Source organism: Hylobates moloch, unplaced genomic scaffold, assembly GCF_009828535.3.
Source record: "Hylobates moloch isolate HMO894 unplaced genomic scaffold, HMol_V3 SCAFFOLD_22, whole genome shotgun sequence".
In the NCBI taxonomy this organism is placed as follows: Eukaryota; Metazoa; Chordata; class Mammalia; order Primates; family Hylobatidae; genus Hylobates; species Hylobates moloch.
Genome location: NW_026652297.1, coordinates 34,056,976 through 34,079,896, shown reverse-complemented (window position 1 = coordinate 34,079,896; position 22,921 = coordinate 34,056,976). Strand labels below are relative to the sequence as shown.

Below are 22,921 nucleotides of genomic sequence, written 5' to 3'. Positions count from 1 at the left end.
ATTATCTCTATAGCCGGCATGGAGTAGCCCTTGCGTTGTACTCATTTAACTGTGGACCAATGGCTCACAAACATACAATTAAAAATATATATATCTAGGGTGTTTACACAGTATCCCGATAAATACAACATGGTAATTTAAATCTAATTTGCTGAAATTCACACAACTGAAGGCCAATTCCTGAGTTGGAAATAGGGTGTGGATTTTAAAAATTAGTCTTTTTTAAAAATCAGGGCTTCGCTTTCGCAATTCAAGTGGCTCTGGGCTTAAACACATTAAGTCCCAAACTGTGACTCCCTTCCAGGGAACAGCCGCGTAGGCGCGGGCACGCACACGTGGACACACACACTCACACGCGCCCTCCCACACCCCTTTCCGTGTGAATCGCCTGCGGGATTTAGGGCTTCTCCACCAGCGATTACTGTCAGGTGCAGAAAGCAAGCCTCTTTGTTCTATGGGTATTTTCTTTCCCCTGGATTTGACTGTTATTTACTGGCCACGTGAGCGCCAGGCGCGGGTCTGGCGGGGGAGGCGACCCCAGAGCAGGGGAGACAAAGGCTGGCCCAGAGCGCGACCCATGCGCCCCAGGGACGTCTCCCCAGCTCCTGCGACACGCGTGAAATTGGCCCGGACCTGCCTCCTGAGAGGCTTTTTCCAGAAATGTCTTGTTAAAGCCTTTGTCAAGGAATCGGTGTTTACTTGCGCCGGGAGAGCTCCGGCCCTGGGTCCTGGTAGGCGGCGGATTTCTGAGCTGCTGGAGAGCAACTCGGGAAAGCAAAATCAGCCTTGGACTGTCGGGGCCCCTGGGGCTCCTTGCTCCTTATCGAAAGCGAGTTATTAGATAGACCCCCACAGTCCCATTCAGCAGAATGGGAAACTGGACTCAGACACCTTTTGCCCTCCCCACAGGGAGGCCACGCAGTGCGGCTTTGACCACTGATCTCCCACCCGGAGTGCCCGACGCCCAGGGTCCTGCCACCGGGCAGCCTCGGTCAGTCCACAGTTGTGGCCCCTTCCAGGGCCTAGCCTAGGGTGAGCACAAGCCTTGAGCGCAACATTTAAGAAGGGCGCCGAAAAGTCAGTAATCAAAAGAAATATCTTGATGCAATGCCTCTTTAAAAGAAAAAAAAAGATGCAAAAAATCCATGATGAATAAAATACTAAATTTTAAAAAGAGAAAGGATCCGTGCAGTGCCATCTTAAGCCATTTTGGAGCCCGGAGCAAAAGGAAATACCACCTTGCCCAAGCGGTGCCCCTCACAGCCCATGCGAGTAGAGCCCGGGGGTCGAGGCATTCGGGGCGCAGGCCAGTCGAAGGTCTCGGAAGTGGAGGCTCCGCCGAGCTCCGGTCGGGGAGTGCAGGGATGGCCCCCGGGACCGGAGGTGAGAGCTCGGGAGAGCCGCTCCGCCCGGAACAAAGGCATGGGGAGAGGGCGAGCTGGAGCGGGAGAGACCCGGCGGGTTCCGCTGCCCTCGCTGCCTTGGTCGGGCTTCCACGCGCGCCCTGGAATGGAATACGCTACTCTGCAGCCTCCGAAACTGCGAGCGAGTCCTGTAACTCCCTTGCTCTGTGATTAATTCTCACTAACAAGACTTGGCAAGATGTCGGGCGAATGATTTTTGGCTTCTGCACGGTCCCCACCGCGTGCGTGCACAAACCCCCAGCCAAAAGCCGCCTCTGGGAAATTAAATGCAAAAGAGAAATGGGGATGAGGAGGGCCGCTACGTGACCAGGAAAAAGGGAAGCCCAGAAACCTGAATCGCACCCAGAGCTGCTGAAGTCCTTTCAAAAGGTCATTCTTTGCGGGTACATTTTCCAGGGTCCAGCTCCGCAACAAATGTGGACCCTGTCATTTCCTGAGAGGATAATTCACAACTATGCAAGACAGGGTGAAGACGTTTCCCAAACCCGACCAGGGTTAAATAAACATCTTTTAGGAAGCGTGGAAAGGAGTGCAGCCTGCTCTCCTCCCTCGGAACACCATTCCGGCAATTAATGCCTCCCTTTGGGTCGTAAAGCAACAAACCCCACACCTCACTCGGATCCTGGGCTTCGGGCGTGAGGACTTTCTCTTTCATCTTCCAAGCAGGGGGTTGCCCACGTTCCTGGGAAAGCTATAAAACTGATTGAATGGCTTTAGATGAAAATCGATCACGCTAATGCATACGCTAACGTCTCAGGAATCGCATATTCAGAAAGGACTGGCCGGGCCGAAAGCGCACGGGGAGTCTGGGGCTAGGAGGTGTCAGGCCCCGCTGGGTGGGCAGCGGCGCTCCGGTCCCCTCTCTACTTGGGTAACCGGGAAAAACCTACGGGGCTGTCACGCGGGGAAGCGCGAAGGTGCCAAGGGATGAAAGCTCAAACCCGAGCCCTGGCCTCCTCAGCCGGCTATTCCCTTTGGCGCCGCCCGCCTAGCGGCGGGGTGCAGCGGCTGCACAGGTGCCGGTGTCGGGCTGGAGGCGCGGCACAGGCTAGGCCCGCGGGCAGACGGCGAAAGGCGCCGCGCGCTCCATTCACAAAGTCCAGGCGCTGCCCGCCGCTGGCGGCGGGTCGGAGGCCGCCTCCCTCTTCCTCTCGGCCTCGGTTTTATGAATGGGCCTGATGGCGAGCACCCGGCGCCCTGTTTACTCCGCTCTTTGTGACGTCGAGTTCCCGTGACCGGGAGCCAGCGGCCGCGCTCCATTCAAGCTCCGGGGAGGGGGTGGGAGGAGGGGCCCGAAGAGGGCGGGGAGTCAGCGCGGGGGGCGGGGGACGGCGCGGGGCACGGAATGGAACGGGGCGGGGCTTGGCGGGGTAGTACCTAGCGCCCCCTCCCCCGGGAGCGCGGAGGAGCATTAATAAATCTCTAAGCCGAGGAGGAAACTCTGGCTGGGGCAGTGCGCTGAGCGCCGGGGGAGCTTGGGGAGCCGCAGCGCCGGCGCCAGTGGCGACAGGAGCCGCGCGACCGGCAAAAATACACGGGAGACCGCCGCCGAAAAGAGTCTGCGGTCCTCTCTCGTAAACACAGTCTCCTCCACCGGCGCCTCCCTCTCCGCTCTGCGCGCCGCCCGGCTGGGCGCCCGAGGCCGCTCCGACTGCTATGTGACCGCGAGGCTGCGGGAGGAAGGGGACCGGGGAGAAGAGGCTCGCCCGCGGGAGCCCTTGAGGACCAAGTTTGCGGCCACTTCTGCAGGCGTCCCTTCTTAGCTCTCGCCCGCCCCTTTCTGCAGCCTAGGCGGCCCGGGTGCCCTTCTCTTCCTCGCGCGCCCCGCCGCGTCGGTTCCCGGCGACCATGGTGACGATGGAGGAGCTGCGGGAGATGGACTGCAGTGTGCTCAAAAGGCTGATGAACCGGGACGAGAACGGCGGCGGCGCGGGCGGCAGCGGCAGCCACGGCACCCTGGGGCTGCCAAGCGGCGGCAAGTGCCTGCTGCTGGACTGCAGACCGTTCCTGGCGCACAGCGCGGGCTACATCCGAGGCTCGGTCAACGTGCGCTGCAACACCATCGTGCGGCGGCGGGCTAAGGGCTCCGTGAGCCTGGAGCAGATCCTGCCGGCCGAGGAGGAGGTACGCGCCCGCTTGCGCTCTGGCCTCTACTCGGCGGTCATCGTCTACGACGAGCGCAGCCCGCGCGCCGAGAGCCTCCGCGAGGACAGCACGGTGTCGCTGGTGGTGCAGGCGCTGCGCCGCAACGCCGAGCGCACCGACATCTGCCTGCTCAAAGGTAAACGAGGGCTCCGGGCGCTAGCTGGAGGCGGGGGAGATGGAGGGGGTCTTGGCGGCCTGCGCCTTATTGGCATGGGAAGGAGTCCCCGGCGTGATTCGTGGTTGCGGGGATCCCCGCGCGCCCCTTTGTGTGTGTTGGTGTGTACGGGTTTGTAAGGTTTCTGTGCAAGTGCGAGGTTCAAGTCCTCAGGGACAGTGCGGACGGGTTCCTCCGGTCACCTGAATTCCGCACGGTCCTAGCGAGGCCCCGTTTATTGACACTAACGGTCCTAGCCTCGAGGATGAAGCGACTCCTCTGCGAGGTCCATCTCGAGTCCCGGGAACAGTTTCCAAGTACCACGGGGCGCGTGGGGACAAGATAGGTCTGTTGGTTTGGCGTGCTGGGGCCCTGCACTGAGCCGGACCGGGAGAATCCCAGAGGTGGAGAAAAGGGTGAAGAGGGGTAGGCACCGAGGTACAATTGGCCCTGCCAGTTTCACTGAAAACAAGACCCTGGCAAATGCAGAAAGGGAGATTGGATTGCACACACTGTGTAGAGCGATCCGTATCTGCGTTCCCGCTGCCCAACTCCGAGCTCAGCTTGGAAGGTGGCCAATCCTTGTCCCGGGCTAGATCCAGGCTCTGGAAGCGGGAGGCTGAAGGACTGGGTATCTGGGGGACGCCAGGCGGAACTGGTCCTCTAGCTCCTGCAAATCCGGGCAGCGGAGAATGACCACCTTTTGTTCAGCCCGGATTTTCGACTATCTGATGGCGGCGCGTGCCGAATTTTAGCGAGCCCTGGCGAAACTCTCGGCGGCGGGGCTGTCTTGTCACATTTGGTAGTCGGAAATCCTGGAAAAATCGCGTGCTGTCCGAGTCCCTGGAGGGACCGGGCGCCCGCCACACCTGCAGGACCGGGTGGGTCCGCGGCCCTCGGGCTGGGGAGCGGGCAAGGCGCGTGGGGTCCGGGCGCCCCCTGCCGCGCTGCGCCCCCGCCTCCCGCCGCCGCATTCCGCGCATTCTTTCGCGCGGGTAGGGTCTGCGCTTCCGAGCCCGGGAGGCAGTTCAGACCCCCACGCACACACCCATCAAAGAGCCGCTCCTCCCCCCGCAGGCGCCTTCGCAGCCTCCCTCCCTTCCTTTCCTTTCCGCTCCTCTTCCGACCTGTCCACCAGGGAGGAAGGGAGCTGGAAAGGGGGTGGAAACCTCTCCCCTCCAAAAAGCACAACAAAACTGCTCAGTGCGGAGGAGCCGGGTTCGCCCCTGCCGAACAGCGGGGGGCTTTGTTCTCCGCAGTTGTTTCCTGCCCATTTGACCGGTCAGCTGCTGGGGAAACGCTGCTGTTGACCTTTGGATGAACTGCTAAGGCGATTTTGCTGATTTTTCTTTCTTTTTCCGCGAGGGCTGTCTTTTGCTCCTCCAAATGAGCCCAGTCCCCCTCCCTTCTCCCCAAAGCGCTCCAAGAGAAAGTACCAGGAAGGGGCTTTCCCCGGAAGGCCTGGCCGCTGAGCGGGACCAGGTCCTGGTTAAGCCACCAGGGTGGGCGTCCGCGCCATTGTTTGAGCTTGTCGGCGCTGGTGGGAGAGATGAGTGCAATTCCTCTGGGACGCAAGTCCCCTCGAATGGCCGGGGCTGGCCGGGATGTTCCCCGCATGGCGCTGCCCTCGAGTCCCCCCGATGGAGAGCGCGGGCGCGCCTTCCTTCGCTGGCCTCCAAACCCGGGACCCGCGAGAACACAGCAGGGCTGGGACTGGGTTCCAGCCCCACGTGGAGTCTGGATTTGTTTTGTTGTGTTTTGCTTTCCTTCCTGGAAGAAATCTCGAGGGGACCGCCCTAGAGCGGCAGCTCCGGGACCTCGGCCCTTGGGCTTCCGGGGGTGCAGCCACTTAGGGCCCGCTCCCGGGGAGAGAGGGATTATTTTTTAAGGTTTATCCCCAGGGCGCGCGGCATTTCCCTGTCGCTCGTGAATCCTGTTGAGAGTCCTCCCTCCCCAACCTCCTCCATTTCCCGAGCCAGACCGATTCGAGAGCCCTGGAGATTCTGGGCGAGGCTGGTGACTGGGTAATACAGGCCTCTAGGTAAAATGACAGCCCTCTGGTGGGTGGCAAGGTGCCTGGCCAACGGAAGAGAAGTACTTTAAGGGCCGTTTCCTCCTGGAGCCTGCACTGCCTTTCGTAGTCGGCCCCGATGAGGGCAGGGAGGATCATCTTCTGCATCTCAAAGTGGACATCCTTGCAGATGGAGGTGTGCAGGCCTGGGCCACAGATTTAGCTTCGGTCTCTTCTGGAATAGCCCCTCCTAGCCAGAAGTTCAGCTTCTGCTTCCAAAGGGAGCCTGCCCTTGGAAGCAAGCACCTAAAATTGAGAGATGGGGGAATCTTCCAGCCTGCTCTGTTGTGGTGGTGAACATCTTTGAGGTTAACTGGGCCCTATTCGGTTTAGCTTAGCTGATTTTGACATATGTATTCAGCAGAGGCCATCTTTAACCCAGTTCCTCTTCTTCCTCTTTGCCCTCTAATGGAAAGGCATCCCTAGAAAGGTCAGAAGGAAAAAGTCAGTATCTGCTCCCACAGCTCTGCGGGAAGGGGCTGGGGAAGGAAATCAAGGTGTCTCCCAGGTCTCCAGATACACCTCCCTTCCATGCCTGGAAGCCAGTGCAGTGGAGCAAAGGTGGCTTCCCGGGAGGGGGCTCTGGGGCAGAGACCTAAAGGGGAATTTTGAGAAGCAAAGGAAGAAAAAGCCCCTTAGATTATCTCTAGTAAATGCCTGAATTGGTGAAGGGTTGGAGAATGTGTTTCCTAGTGGAGTAATTCATTTTATTTTCCAGCGAGGGAATGTATGTATGTCTCATTTCAGGTGTGCCTGTGCATGTCTGTAAAGCAGGACAGGAAGGCAGTGGAAGGCCTGATGGTTGGTGTCTGCCATTCTTGGAGAGGTTAGGGGAAGCAGTAAAAGCAACAGAATATTTTCAGAAGTGATAGTAGCATTTCCAGCCAAAGCTATCTAATTCTCGTAATTAATTGCATTTTAAAATTCAGTTTTTCTATTTCTGCCACATTGAAGGGTTACTTCAACCATGTTGAACTGGTTACTCCATGCAGGTGGCAGGAGGTAAACTTCACTTAATATCAATAAAGTACAGCCTAGTCTTTACATTTCCTCAGATTACCTGACTTTTGCTAAAAGCAATAACGAAAAATCTAATGTTTTCTATCTTTGCTAGTAAAGGATTTCCAGTGGGGTAATTTTTTAAAAACTCATTTAATTTAAAATCCTGTAAGGCATTTTTAGGGTCAGTTTGGAAATTTCAGTTTTTCAGATTTTATCACAATACACTTCTTGAAATCCCTTTCTCTCTCATTCATAAATCCTTGGATTAGAGTTTGAGACTCCCCTGGTCATTAGAGAAAGACAAAAAGAGCTTTTTCCTACCCTATTATTTGCCTTTAATAACCTCAAATAATAAAATAGTCTGTTATGCAAAAAGATTTCAGGTACAAAAACATTACCTTCCTTTCCATCTACCTAAAACTTCCCTCAGCCTTTGTCAGTTCTAATTTAAAAGCTGTCCTGGAGCTGTCCCAGAAATGGGGAAGATCATCTAGATATTCCAGTTTCTCCTTCCACTCACCCTATAGTACCCGATAGCATCCAATAGCCCAGGGCCTGACCATACAGCCGGTGATATTACCCTTTCTGTAGAAAACAGTCACTAAGGCCACTGATGAATGTGGGGGAAGAGGGACACAATTAACAGCTCTGGAAACTCTGGTGACATTTTTCTGCTTTTTCTCTCTCTAGCACCACCATTGCTATCTCTGTCTTCAGTTCCCCAGGAGGGCAATGGCATCAAACAGCACAGCTCTGGGGGATGTCAATATTGCATACCTTTTCTACCTAAAGGGAAAATGACTAGCTTTTCTGCTTGCAAATATAATAGCCTTTCTGCTTGCAAATGTAATACAATGCCCATGACAGCCAAGGATTGGAAGTGTAAGTGCTAGGTCTTACAGGTGATTTTTTACAATGAAGCAAACTCACTATGTTAGGCATCATTTACATTGGATGTTTCCAACTAACAAAAGTAACTAAAGACAGATGTAGGTGTAAACTGAGAGTGAAATTTGACCGTCACAACTTCCTTGGGCTTATCCTGGGTGGTTATAGGAGAGGTGGGCTCCACCCACAAAAATGGACCGCTCAGAAAAATGAGGGAGAGAAAAAGGGTGGCCACTTTACTGAGTCAAGAAATTCCTTGAAAAAAAATCAGAACATCTGAAACCAGATAGCTGATTTCCTTACTGGGAGGCAGTTCCTGGCTAACAAAGAGGAAGCACGATGGGAAGAAAAGTTCACTCCAACGGAAGCCAGTTTGCTGAACATAGCAGATCGCCCAGGAGGACTGGGAGAGACTGCAAACCAGTTCGAGCCCCCAGCACGGCGTTAGGTGTCAGCCAGCTGGCAGGAAGGTCCAGGTGTCTGTGTTCAGAGTCTCAAGGTGAGAAGTTCACTTAGTTGGATTTTAAAAACAGCTCAGCATTTACATAGGTGTTTACTAAGTCAACAGTCACACAGAGTTCCCAAAGGCAAATGGCCTTCAAACAACCCCAGACTTTCATGCAAGAGCATGACTTTTCTGGCAAGAGCAAGGCCATGAGCCCTGCCTGGGATCTGGCACTATTCTGAGTGTTGGGGGCGTAATGGGGAAAAAGTGGCGGCCACATTAAGATCCATGACCAAGGCCGGGCGTGGTGGCTCACACCTGCAATCCTAGCACTTTGAAAGACTGAGGCAGGCAGATCACTTGAGGCCAGGACAGCATGGCAAACTTGGTCTCTACAAAAAATACAAAAATTAGCCGGGCAAGGTGGCATGTGCCTGTAGTCTCAGCTACTCAGGAGGCTGAAGCAAGGCGATTCCTTGAGCCCAGGGAAGTCAAGGCTACAGTGAGCCATGATCGTGCCACTGCACTGCAGCCTGGGTGAGAGAGTGAGAGTGACAGACCCTGTCTGGGGAAAAAAAAAAAAAGATCCATGACCATAGTCACCACCAAAGGACAGTCTTCCCATTAACAGTCCTATTATGGTGATACTATCAGCGCTACATCAATCTGCCCTTTGTAAAGTACTTTTACATACATTATCTCCTACTCCTGCAAGGGATGGGGGAGTGCAGTGGAGAGCTTCTGATGAGGGGTCCTCATTTCCACTAAACTTTGAAAATTGCCTCCGTGTATGTGGATGTGAGAAGGACAAGGCACGGCGGAGTTGAACTGTAGATGGAGTTATTCTTCAATTAAGTCTGATGAAAATCACACTCCTTTTTTTCTTCCAGACTTTCAAATTGTAAAATAAAGGTGATAAAATGAGAGATTTCGGAATAGAAAATATATTCTTAAATAAGGACATGGGAAAAACAGGTTGAAATTAGTAAGAAACCTCTTATGGAACTGCATTCAGTAGGACACAGACACGTTCAATACATTCATTTCATACATTCAAAGGGCATAGGAAAAACAGAATTCATTCGTTCAGAATGGCACATTTGACAATGAAATTATTCAAGAGATAGAAATGCAGATTTTAGGCACCTGCTGCCTCAGAGCTGGCAAAACTGACCCGCAAATAAGTAGATCCTGGATATTTAGAAGCAGAGGATACTGGAACTTAAAGATCATTATAATCAGAAATTCTTAGATTTTGAGAGTGGGAAAAACCAGAGTTGAGGAGGGAACATACTTGTCCAAGTTCCACAAGTCGAGATGGACTTACACCTGGATCTGTCTCCAATTCTCCTTGCACACCTGCTAGGGGCACGGGATGGAGCCCAGCCCCTTTGTAGACAACGAGGAGAAGCTTTCCCTTTCATGATTTTTTGGGATAAAACTTGGTGATCTAAATCTAGCTCTTGAAAGAGCTGTAGCTATAGTACTTGCATGGATTTGGGGATGGGTAGGAGGGACTGAGTGGAAGTCGCCTTAGAATAATCTTGTTTGACCCCACCCACAGTAAGAAACACATTTTAATTTATATTGTGACCCAGAAGAGGGATACATGCACATCTGAACAAAAGTTCCATGAAATGATATCCTCTTTAAGGGCAATGCATCCTCCTAATTCCTATTCTATTGTATTCCATTTTAAAAATGTGGGTCATGACTCTTTAATGACAGCCTGGATTAGGAAACCAATGGATAGAAGCAGAGTTTGGTGAAATATCAGCAGTGCCCTATTTGGATCAGTTCTGTTTTTGCATGAAAAGTCTGTCTTCACTTGATGAAACCTGCAGGCAGTGCCCCCTGGAGAAGGGCCCACCAGGAAGGGGTGGAAGGCAGAGGTGGCATAGATTGACACCCAGAGATGACTTACTGGGGCATGGCCCTGTGGGGGGTGGACTTGAGCAGCTTCTTCCACCGATGGATAAATGCTAACTTGCATGCATCCTCCCACGTCACCTTCACTGTGTCCTCCGGGCTCCACCAGCCCAGAACACATAGTTCTCACCCATGAGTGCTGGCCTGAGTACAGCCCAGGGCCCACCAGAAGGAACTCCCTTTAGTGTGGCATCTTGTGAAACCAGCCACAGACCCCCAAAAGCTGGCCACCACTGTCAGGGACAAGAACCTTCCAGTGCTCCTGCCCCTTGAGCGAATTTGCTTCTTCACCTTGTTCTTTTTTTTTTTTTTTTTTTTGAGATGGAGTCTCACTCTGTCACCGAGGCCGGAGGAGTGCAGTGGCGTGATCTCGGCTCACTGCAACCTCCACCTCCCAGGTTCACGCCATTCTCCTTCCTCAGCCTCCCGAGTAGCTGGGACTACAGACACCAGCCACCACGCCCAGCTAATTTTTTGTAACACGTTTCACCGTGTTAGCCAGGATGGTCTCGACCTCCTGACCTCGTGATCCGCCCGCTACGGCCTCCCAAAATGCTGGGATTACAGGCGTGAGCCACCGCGCCCGGCCCACCTTGTTCATTTTTGCTTGTTCTTTAAAACTCCCTCAGAGGGAACTGACTTTTCCGTAATCATTTTTCTGCTGCCTTCTAATGGTGCCTTTTCCAGACAGTTGCAATCAGCCTGGGGGAGATGACGAACGACCCCCTCAGGCCAGATCTAGCCTGTTCCCCAGCAAATGGGTCACTTGGGCCCTCCTTGCCCCCCACACCACTCCGTGGCCAGCAGCCGGTGCCAGGTCCCTGACAAGGGTTCTGCTGAGTGGCAGCCATGGCCATGCCTGGGAGAGAAGATGGAGGTCTGGAGGTCTCCGGAAACCAAGAGACAGGTTTCTGGGAGAGCAGGCTGTCAAATGCCCAGTACCTTACCAGCATTACCCTGTCCCTGATTCCTCTTTGGCCTTTGAGGATCTCTGCTGAGGGCACCCAAGGGCACCCCTCCATGTAGACACCGAGAAGGGAAAACTTCGTGATCTGTCTCCTTGATGCCAGGCACAGAGCCTGGCTGTTGGGACCAGTCCTCAAAGGCCTCTGTGCAGGGGACTTTCATCACTTACAGATGAGGAGGAGGCTCTGAGAAGTTCAGGAGGCCCGGGCTGCACAGGTGATACATGCTCAGTGTGGGGTGCAACCTCATGGCAGAGCCTGTGCCCTTTCCGGAACTTCACTCCAGTGCCCTGTTCCATACCCTCAGCAATGGAGACAACATCGTCTCAACTGCTCTGGGCTCTTCCTGCTTCTCCAGCCCCAAGGGCCACTCTGCTCTGTGACCGTGAGGCCTGCCCTGGCACTCCTGGGCCACCCAACCATTCACTTTCGAGTGCAGGCGACAGCTTGTCTGTCTTGGTGGTGAGTTTTTGTAGGACACAACCTGTGTCTAACATGTCGTTTTAAAATGTGTTTTAATAGCTCAAATTATGTAATAGACAAAAGGATCATGTAGTTAGAATTTTTGCAAATCCTAGAGAAGTATATATAGAGAGTAACAAGTGATGGCTTGGGATACAAGTGCGCAACCTCTGTTAATGAATGAGTTTCCCTTCCACTTTCTCTGAAAGGGAGCATGGACTGAAGTTTCCCATCACTGAGGCCCCTGAAGGACTTCAGCTGCAGACAGATATTTCCTTCCTCTTCCCCCATCCTCTAATTACTGCATTTTGGGCAGCAGTGGTGGCAGCCGAATAAGGAAAGGGGTTTATGATGGGAGGGAGGGGGTGCTTCTGTGATGAGGTGGCTGCTGAGGCCACCAGCATGACCGAGGCTGACGGTACCAGCCCCACCAGCAGGTTTTCCATCCAGGGAGGCTGGTCACTGTGACTCAGCAGGAACAAGGGCCTGTGACCAGAGAGAGATCCATTTATATCCTGAGGGAGGGAGAGGAGGGGAATAGAGAAGCCTCTGGTCAGAGAGGAAAAAATGTACGCCCTGTTTCTATAAGCCTTATGATGTGGTAGAGAACCGTTTCCTTCCTCTCAGTAGGAAGCAGTCTTTAGGTTTGGGATTTGGGGCAAGTGACTGACTCACCGTCACATGTCTGCCCACTGGAAAATTTCTATGAATGGCCCTAGGGCACAGAGGTCCTATGTCACTGTCATGAAGACCGCAAAGGTAGCGACATCCGGGACCATCCGCCATCTTGTCATTGGAGTCAGTTGAATGGGTCTGTTGGAATGGTGGTTCTCCAACGCACAGGCCCTACTGAATCAATCGAATCCATTTCTCGCCCTACAGAAACTGCAAAATAAAAATAAAAGCAGGGCCATCCATTGATAGCACTGTGGATTGGAAGTTGGCCACAAAAGGAAGTCCCAGAGATCACAAGAAAGCCAGAGATAGGGCTTGAAATGTTGCCTTTTTGGATGGCCTCCCTGTGGCCTTTCCCTGTATCCCACCTGCCTCCACCCCTCCTGGATAGGAGCACTCACCCTATCCCAGCTCAGCTGGCCATTTATCATCTTCTTCTTTTATTTAAAAGATCTCCCTTCTCTGGAAGATAATCCCACAGATAACCATTCCAGGGCTTACCCACTCTCAGGTCAGGAAATTCTCCCTTGCCCCAAACCTGCACATAGCATGAGGGGTTTATTTAGATTTAAGCCCATTTTCCTCTTGTTCTGGCCTCTAGGTGACGGAACAGCTGTTCATGAGGATGTGCAATGGACATCTGTTCCGTTGCTGAGATCCAGAAGAGTTTGTACCAGGGTCATTTTTTTTCCTTCTTTCTCACATTGGAGAACCTCCCCCAAGGAAGGGCTGGAATCGGGTGGCAGGTGTCTCTACAGGTACTTAGTGTCCTTGGAAGCCCAGCGTGATCTTTCCTTCTCTATTTTGTCATTGTCCTGAGGAGCTACTCCACAGAGTCCCTTCTGCACATCCCCCTGCACGTCTTCCTTTGTATGTCTACCTCTCTAACCCAAGTCTTGTCCATAAAGCTTATCCTTCCAGCTTTGCTGCAGTCCTGGCGAGTGTGTCCTCTCCATCTCTGGAAACCGCTCCATGGCCATTCTCTAGGTCCACAACGCCGCCTAGTGGCCAATATGGAGCACGCCAGCCCCTGCCTTCCTAGCAGCCCGCCTGAGTCTGTAGGAGTTCTTTCTGACTTCCTGCTGGCTTAGTGACCCCATTAACCTGAGCTTCTTTCTCCTTTACAGGCGGCTATGAGAGGTTTTCCTCCGAGTACCCAGAATTCTGTTCTAAAACCAAGGCCCTGGCAGCCATCCCACCCCCGGTTCCCCCCAGCGCCACAGAGCCCTTGGACCTGGGCTGCAGCTCCTGTGGGACCCCACTACACGACCAGGTAGACTTGGGGGGCAGGGCTTGGAAGTGGGGGGCAGGGACAGCTTAGGGGCCAGTGGATGCCTTCTTTTCAGAGTTCTGAAGGTGTTTTTTGTCTTTGTTTTTGAGACAGTCTTGCTCTGTCACCCAGGAGTACAGTGGTGTGATCATAGCTCACTGCAGCCTCGAACTCCTGGGCTCAAGGGATCCTCCCTGGTAGCTGGGACTACAGGTGGCGCTACCATGCCTGGCTAATTTTAAAAGGTTTTTGGTAGAGATGGGGGGGGGGGGGGTCTTGCTATGTTGCCCAGGCTGGTCTTAAACTCCTGGCCTCAAGTGATCCTCCTGCTTTGGCCTCCCAAAGTGTTGGGATCACAGGCGTGAGCCACTGCATCCAGTCCTGAGATTTTTTTAAGTCTTTGAATGTTATGCCTCAATTTGGGGAGAATGCGGTGAACCCTGAATATTGGGGTGGGATGTTAGGTAGGGCCCATTTACTCCTTGGAAATCTTCCCCTTCCCTCTCTAAATATCCTCCTAAGAAAAAAGTCTAAAGACGTGACTCCTTGGCTTGGCCTCTAACGTGGTGTGCGGACAAGTGAGGAGGCCTCCAGAAGCCCTGGGAGACCTGCTCTCTGGGAAGCTGAGGTCATTCTCCTTTGAAGTAGCAGGCCATGAAACACATCTTGGTCCCCAACAGGCAGGCTGCTCCCATGTATCAGCCAAATGAACATAGATGGTCACCTACCCTTCCTCCAAGAAAACCTGCTTGAGCCACTGTGTTTCTTACAAGCCCACCCTCCAGCCCTTTGAGTTAGATGGACTCTGCTGCCCACATCTCATGTGCTAAATTTAAGCCACTGTTGCCTCATTTTACCAAGATCCTTTCTCTTGTCTCTGTGGCCATGATGAGGGCATCAGCTTATTTATTTGTTTATTTTTAGAGACAGAGTTTCACTCTGTTACCCAGGCTTGAGTTCTGTGGTGCAATCATAGCTCACTGCAGCTTCAAAGTCCTGGGCTCAAATGATCCTCCCATTTCAGCCTCCCAAGCAACTGGGATTACAGGTGTGCACCATCATGCCAGCTTCATTTTTTGAGAGATGAGGTCTCATTATGTGCCCATGCTGGTCTTGGAACTCCTGGCTCACATGATCCTCCCACCTCAGCCTCCTAAAGTGCTGAGATTACAGGTGTGAGCCACCGCACACCTGTTTTTGATATGCCCAGTGAATACATATCAAAACAAATAAGTATCTAAACCACACAGCAAATGGCTTGATGATTAGCAGATATACACTCAGTGTCACAGATGGTGCTATAAGGCCAGCATTGTCCTGCCGCTTATTTTGCCATGGGGGAGGTGCAGGAGAGTCCTACAAGACTTTACCTGCCCTGGCCTCTCTGCCCACAAGTAGAGGGCAAAGGCTGGAGAAGTACCACTGGGCCCATCGCCCCTCCAAGAGTTCCAGGAGGCTACAGCGGGAGCCTGGGAGGGCCAGGCCCAGCAGGCATTCTTCCTGGGCTTGGAAAGGAAAGCTCTTCTCAGACAAGCTTCCACTCCCTGTGCCAAGCACTTTACCCTCATGTCATTCAGGGGCCTTTGTTTCCCTTTCTGTGCAGGGGGGTCCTGTGGAGATCCTTCCCTTCCTCTACCTCGGCAGTGCCTACCATGCTGCCCGGAGAGACATGCTGGACGCCCTGGGCATCACGGCTCTGTTGAATGTCTCCTCAGACTGCCCAAACCACTTTGAAGGACACTATCAGTACAAGTGCATCCCGGTGGAAGATAACCACAAGGCTGACATCAGCTCCTGGTTCATGGAAGCCATAGAGTACATCGGTAGGCTGGCCCTGCTCTAGGGTTCCTGGGTCTGAGGGCGGGTGGGAAGGATGAGAAGGAACCCCTGTGAGCCTGGGTTGAAAGTGGACATTGGAGGCACTGAATCCAAGGGTCCCCATTCCCCCTCTTCCTCATTGGGAAGGCTTGCACATTGGATGTTGGGTTGGGAGGGAGGAGAGAAGATGGACCTACACCCAGGCTTAGCTTGCAGAGCCAGTCACCTTCCCCTTGCATGGCTTCGGTGCCTAGATGGTAAGAGTTTTTGGATGGAGAGGAAGACACAGGGAGCATTGAGTCACAGTTTTTATTTTATTTCTATTTATTTATTTATTTATTTATTTATTTTGAGATAGAGCCTTGCTCTATCGCCCAGGCTGGAGTGCAGTGGCGCCATCTCAGCTCACTGCAACCTCCGCCTCCGGGGTGCAAGTGATTCTCCTGCCTCAGCCTCTGGAGTAGCTGGGACTACAAGTGCGCCACCATGCCCAGCTAATTTTTGTATTTTTGTAGAGACAGTTTCATCATATTGTCCAGGCTAGTCTTGAACTCCTGAGCTCAAGTTATCCGCCCTCCTCAGTCTCCCAAAGCGCTGGGTTTACAGGCATGAGCCACCACCCTGGACCCCACTGTTTTGCTTCTGCAAATGGAAATCCTTGAACAGATAATGGGATTTAACCAGCTCCAGCATAGTGATTCGGGAAAATAGACCTCAGAATGGGGGGCATTCTAGAGACCCTCCTACATGGGTTTTCTTCCTCTCCAGTCCTTGGTCTAGCATGGCTAGTCCTTCCATCAGAGCCCCCCAAACCCCAGGGGCTGGCCGGTGCCCCTGGTCGGGGCTGGGGTCTGCAGAAACGCGCACTAACCTGTTGAACCCTGTCCGCAGATGCGGTGAAGGACTGCCGTGGGCGCGTGCTGGTGCACTGCCAGGCGGGCATCTCGCGCTCGGCCACCATCTGCCTGGCCTACCTGATGATGAAGAAACGGGTGAGGCTGGAGGAGGCCTTCGAGTTCGTTAAGCAGCGCCGCAGCATCATCTCGCCCAACTTCAGCTTCATGGGGCAGCTGCTGCAGTTCGAGTCCCAGGTGCTGGCCACGTCCTGTGCCGCGGAGGCCGCCAGCCCCTCGGGACCCCTGCGGGAGCGGGGCAAGACACCCGCCACCCCCACCTCGCAGTTCGTCTTCAGCTTTCCGGTCTCCGTGGGCGTGCACTCGGCCCCCAGCAGCCTGCCCTATCTGCACAGCCCCATCACCACCTCTCCCAGCTGTTAGAGCTGCCCTGGGGGCCCCAGAACCAGAGCTGGCTCCCAGCAAGGGTAGGACGAGCCGCCTGCGGGCAGAAAGTTGGGACTGAGCAGCTGGGAGCAGGCGACCGAGCTCCTTCCCCATCATTTCTCCTTGGCCAACGACGAGGCCAGCCAGAATGGCAATAAGGACTCCAAATACATAATAAAAGCAAACAGAACACTCCAACTTAGAGCAATAACGGCTGCTGCAGCAGCCAGGGAAGACCTTGGTTTGGTTTATGTGTCAGTTTCACTTTTCCAATAGAAATTTCTTACCTCATTTTTTTAAGCAGTAAGGCTTGAAGTGATGAAACCCACAGATCCTAGCAAATGTGCCCAACCAGCTTTACTAAAGGGGGAGGAAGGGAGGGCAAAGGGATGAGAAGACAAGTTTCCCAGAAGTGCCTGGTTCTGTGTACTTGTCCCTTTGTTGTCGTTGTTGTAGTTAAAGGAATTTCGTTTTTTAAAAGAAATCTTCGAAGATGTGGTTTTCATTTCTTAGTCACCAACAGGTGAATAATTATGCTTAATAATAAAGTATTTATTAAGACTTTCTTCAGAGTATGTAAGTACAAAAAGTCTAGTGACAGTGGATTTAGAATATATTTATGTTGATGTCGAACAGCTGAGCACCATAGCATGCAGATGTCAAGGCAGTTAGGAAATAAATGGTGTCTTGTAGGTATGTGCAAGGTAGCATGATGAGCAACTTGCATTTGTTGCCACTGAGAAGCAGGCGGGGTGGGTGGGAGGAGGAAGAAAGGGAAGGATTACGTTTGAATTGCCTTTAAAAAAAAAAAAAAAAAAAGACAGGATCTCACTATGTTGCCCAGGCTGGTCTCAAACTCTTGGGCTCAAGAGATCCTCCCACCTCAGCCTCCTGAGTATCTGGGACTGCAGGTGTGTGTCATCATGACCAATGTGAATTGCTTTTGAAGCTGGTTCATGGGCATGTAGGCCACCGAAGCAATTTTAGACCACAGTAAGTCAAGCTTTTTTCTCTCTGATGATCACTGGGTGATTGGAGCATTTTTCGCATAAACCTGCCTAAGATTTGTCTATCGTCTGTGATCAACATGCCATATCACACTAAGGTGCTCCTGGAAAATTGGGTGCAGTTCAAATTTTCCTACAGCAAATCATTTGGCAAGGCCAGCCATTGGAGAAACCAGACAACTAGAGATAACCCTGAAATGAATCCTTTTGTAAATTGAAGCACCATCTGTTCTTTTTTTGGCATAAATTGGAGGTTTTAATTTTAGGGCAGTTACCTGAAGTGAAATATACCAACAATTTCTTGTGTTCTTTAAATTCCTAGTTAGGTGAATATTTTTGAAGGTCCTCTTTTGAATAAAGAGGGGAATGGACACCACATTTCAGGTCTCCTTGAAGTGGGGAAGGGCAAGAGAGCATCAGTGAGCTGACTGTGGATTGCTTACATCGGATTCCATTGGTATGAATTTCCCAAACTGGAAATTAAAGCACCAGGGTGGGGTTGGGGCTGACTGCTGGTGAGGGGGCTGGCCGCTGGCTCCCGTGACGTGTGTCATGGGCACGCAGGCGCCATTTTGAATCTATCGTGGGCACGTGGGTGCCATTTTGAATCCTTAGTTGGGCCTTTCTAAATAGGGAATGGCTTTGGAGAGAGACACGTTTTCTGTGGGGAGGGTTTGGGGGGAGGGAGGAGGGAACAAGCTACATGCTATTTTGTTTGTAGTATTGTGGAACAGTCTTATTATGGAGTGCCAGATTAGAGGTTATTGCAAACTTGTCTAGAAGTGAGAGCATGGTTTTTTTTAGCTCTTTGAGAATCTACATCTAATGAACATTCTTGCTCACCCATAAATAACGTCAAACCTCAATGTCACCGTCACGTTGGGATACTCTTTCTCATCTGGCGTCCTAGACAGGACCAGGTTGGTTACCTTTCCTTTCATGAACCATGAACCTGTGATGACATCATTCATCCCGACTTCGCCAAGCTCTGCCGTTGGGTGAGGCCAGAGCTCCCACTGGCAATTTTTAGAAGAGCCAGAGGCTCCCTGCTTCCTCTAGAAATAACAGTTCAGGGTGAAGCATGGAGGGGTTGGGTTCCCGGACAATGGAACCATTTAGAGACAACACAGTTGGACATTCCCACTTTTCCCTTGATTCCTGAAATTCCAGTGGGTTCTGCAGCTGAGAAAGCCCTGGGTCCCAGCAGCAGAGACAGGACAGAGGGGATGCTTGGGCGGGGAGGGATGGTAACCTGCAGAACAGATTCCATTTTTATAGAACGAGTACACATTTGCCAAAACTGTCCTGCTTTCCCAGGCTGGATTCCCACCACAGGGACCGTCAGAACTCAGGACTAGCTCCAGCGACATCTTTCCTCCGAATTCAAGCCTTCTATCACAATGTCGAAACAGCTATTTATAAAGCCATTTTCATTGTACTTGATAACAGCACGAGTCCCAAAACTTTTAGAAATAAAATAGGACGTTGGCTTGATTGGAAAGAGGGACTTTTTAAAAATTGTTCTTTCGTCAGAAGCCTTTTGGATGACTTACAATAGCTCTGATGAAGATACCACCCCAGGGTCAGTCCAAAAGGTCAGTGAGTTTCAATAGGCATCCATCCCTCCCATGAAGGGATTCTGGTGATGGGAAGTTTCTGTAATGACAGGAAAGCATTGACCCTCATTGATTGCCAACTTTGCTGTTAGCCATGAAAGACAGGATGCTCATTGGGTATTTTGTAGAGTGAGGAATGCTGCCTATTCCCTCCCAGAATGTCTGACCCAGAGGTGTGTGTTCAGGAGCCGTGGGAGAAATGGACCAAGTTTTCCCACAGAGCAGTATTAGGCTGAAGAGCAGGTGACTGGTAGACCCCAGCTCCCATCATTCCCTCCTGAGGCCATTTTGTTCAGTTGCTCGTCCACACTGGATTCCAGAGAGTTTTCCAATTTGGGAAGCCATGAGAAAGGTTTTTAAATCTTGGGAAGATGGAGAGAGGGACATAGGATAGTTGACTCCAACGTGACAGGAAGAGGCTGGAGATTGGGAATTGGCCACCAACCAAGCCTGTAGTAGTAAAGCCATGGTCCTGCGTTGGAATTACCTGGGGAACTTTTACAATTCTGATACCCAGGCTCTCCTAGACCAGTTCAACCAATTCTAGGTGGAGGACTCAGGCATCAGTGTGTTTCGTAGCTCCCTGGGTGCTTTCCCTGTGCAGCCAAGCTTGGGAAACCGCCATGCTTTCTGGATGTCAAGGCGCTGTTGGAGGCTGGGTGTGACAGCACAGAGCCAGGTTGTCTTGTGGAAACCACAGACATGGGTTTGCCACTGGCTCAGCCTGGCCTCACCGCCAGTCCCAGCCTGGCTGAGGGACAAGATGGTTTCTCTTGGGAGTTCCTGAGTGGAGCACCCTTCCAGGCTTTTTGAAAGACAGCTGATCTGTGGAGCCTTGTTAAGGGACTCAATACAGTGTTTGGGTATTGATGTTTTTCCTTGAGACTGTCTTGTCCATCAATAAAGATGGAGGATGACTCCTCTTTGAACCCCGCTTCCCCACCAGTACCCTCTCTCCCTTAGAGTTTATGAGTTATTCAAGGAGGAGACTTCTTAAAGACAGCAATGCAATTCTTGTAGCTTGTGTAAATAGCCCGTCTTTCAGAGTGATATCATTTCTACATTTGACATGCCTGTATTTCTGTAGGATGTATATAGTTTAGGGGATTTTTTTTTTGTTTGGTTTGGTTTTTTAGAAATCAATATGTCTGGTTTTATTTATTGCTTGAAAAAGATCATTTGAAAAAAATAAATACATTTTCAACCACTTCTGGCTTGGTTAGACCTTTACTTGAAAACTGTTCTGCTGTTATGACTTGGAAGGGGAGGAAAGAACCGCTGGGTCAGTTAATAATCTTGCCCACTTAATAGCACAGTGGAGATGGAGTCCATTTGTTTCCCTTCTTTTCTTTTTTTTTTCTGTTGTTTTCTTCATGGAGCCCTTTTCTTTTCTTTTCTTTTCTTTCTTTCTTCTTTCTCTTTCCTTCTCTCTGTGTCTCTTTCCTTTTCTTCTTTTCTTTTCTTTTTTTCTTAGACAAGGTCTCACTCTGTCCCCCAGGCTGGAATGCAGTGGCACAATTGTAGCTCACTGCAACCTTGAACTCCTGGGCTCACGCAATCCTCCTGCCTCAGCCTGCCAAGTAGCTGGGATTATGAGTGCACGCCATCATACCAGACTAATTTTTTTTGAGATAGGGTCTCACTCTGTCACCCAAACTGGAGTGCAGTGGCGCAATCTCGATTCACCACAACCTCTGCCTCCCAGGCTCAAGCAATTCTCCTGCCTCAGCCTCCTGAGTAGCTAGGATTATAGGCGCGTGCCATTACTGCCTGGCTAATTTTTTGTTTTTGTTTTTTGTCTTTTTGAGACACAGTTTTGCTCTTGTTGCCCAGACTGGAGTGCAATGGCACGATCTTGGCTCACCACAACCTCCACATCCCAGGTTCAAGTGATTTTCCTGCCTCAGCCTCCGGAATAGCTGGGATTACAGGTATGTACCACCACACCTGGCTAATTTTGTATTTTTCGTAGAAATGGGGTTTCTCCATGTTGGTCAGGCTGGTCTTGAACTCTCAACCTCAGGTGATCTGCCTGTCTCGGCCTCCCAAAGTGCTGGGATTATAGGGGTAAGCCACTGAGCCCAGCCTCCACCTGGGTAATTTTTAGTAGAGATGGGGTTTCACCATGTTGGCCAGGCTGGTCTTGAACTCCTGACTTCAAATGATCCACTCATCTCGGCCTCCCAAAGTGCCGGGATTACAGGTATGAGGCACCACACTCAGTATTTTTTTTTTTTTTTAGAGACATGGTCTCGCTATGTTGCCCAGGCTGGTCTTGAACTGAGCTCAAGCCATCCTCCTGCCTCAGCCTTGCCACCGCACCTGGCATGAACCCTTTTGCTCCCTGAACACTCTTCAAAGCAGGCAAGAGGAGAAAGCTGATACTCATCTCTAAGAGCCTGATTTCTCCACGCCATTCTCCAGTAGCAGAGAGACAAGGAAGAAGTAAATGATGAGAGATAGACAGCACTTCCTCTTAGCCTCTGCTGTGTGTCATCACTTAGGCCTTTAAGATTGACCTGTCCCGGCCAGGTGCAGTGGCTCACGCCTGTAATCCCAGCACCTTGGGAGGCCGAGGCGGGCAGATCACGAGGTCAGGAGATTGAGACCATCCTGACCAACATGGTACACGGTGAAACCCCATCTCTACTAAAAAAAAAAAATACAAAAAATTAGCCAGGCGTGGTGGTGGGCACCTGTAGTCCCAGCTACTCAGGAGGCTGAGGCAGGATAATGGCGTGAACTCGGGAGGTGGAGCTTGCAGTGAGCCGAGATTGCGCCACTGCACTCCAGTCTGGGTGACAGAGGGAGACTCCATCTCAAAAAAAAAAAAAAAAAAAGATTGACCTCTCCCACTGAGGAGCCATCATTATATCCTGTACTTGGTTGTAATAGAAGAATGCAAAAGGAATGACCACTCCTGGAACACCCCTCCCCATTGGGGAGGAGGTCCAGCCTGTCTCAGAGAATCTGAAGAAATTTTACTGACCTCTTATTCCACTGGGATCGTGAAAATGAGCACTATGTATCAAGGCCAGGTTGAAGAAGTAAGCTGATAAAGGTGGTGTCACATGTCAGTGGTACCCCTGGTGCTGATTGTGGGTTGCTTGTATCAGATTTCATTGGTATGAGTTTGCCAAACTGGAAACAAAAGGCATTAGTAAACATGCATTCCTACCATATCATGACAATTTAACGGTATTGTGGAAGCACTGGCCAATGTAATTAGCAAGGGAGAGAAATGAAGTATACAATTTGGAAAGTGGGAGGTCAAATGATTTTCAGATGATGTGTGTTAAACAAAAGGGAACCAACTGAGAAACCATCAGAGATAAGGTAATTCAGTAAGTGGTTGATTACAAAGTAAATACAAAAAAACAGCTTTCCTATAGGAAATATCAATTAAAAATTAACTAGAAGTGGTAGAAAATCCCATTTGCAATCATAACACACCTATGATAGACCTTAACAGAAATAGGTAGGATGTATACAATGGACATGGTATGGCCCTGCCAACGGACACATAGAGACACTTGGAGAAAGCAGAACATACAGATGGTCCCCAATTTACTAGTGTTTGACTTTACAGTGGTGGAGAAGTGATATGCATTCAGTAGAAACCATTGAAAAAGGAAAATAAATCTCAGGACCCCCAAACCACTAAGCTAAATGGAACTCACTAATAAATCTTGGGACCCCAAATATCACTAGGCCACAAGGAAATTCCTTGTGAACAAAGAACAGAACTCAAAGTCCTCTCTTTGCTCACC

General features: G+C 51.2%; 1 protein-coding gene across 1 annotated transcript; it reads left to right on the top strand.

Annotated features, from left to right (window-relative positions):
- The first annotated feature begins 2,811 nt into the window (after positions 1-2,811).
- Positions 2,812-17,262, top strand: DUSP4 (dual specificity phosphatase 4). Its single transcript, XM_032143731.2, has 4 exons — positions 2,812-3,705; positions 13,288-13,433; positions 15,034-15,253; positions 16,140-17,262. The coding sequence occupies exons 1-4, from the start codon at positions 3,273-3,275 to the stop codon at positions 16,523-16,525; spliced, it is 1,185 nt and encodes a 394-aa protein (XP_031999622.1). The 5' UTR covers positions 2,812-3,272; the 3' UTR covers positions 16,526-17,262.
- The last annotated feature ends 5,659 nt before the right edge of the window (positions 17,263-22,921 follow it).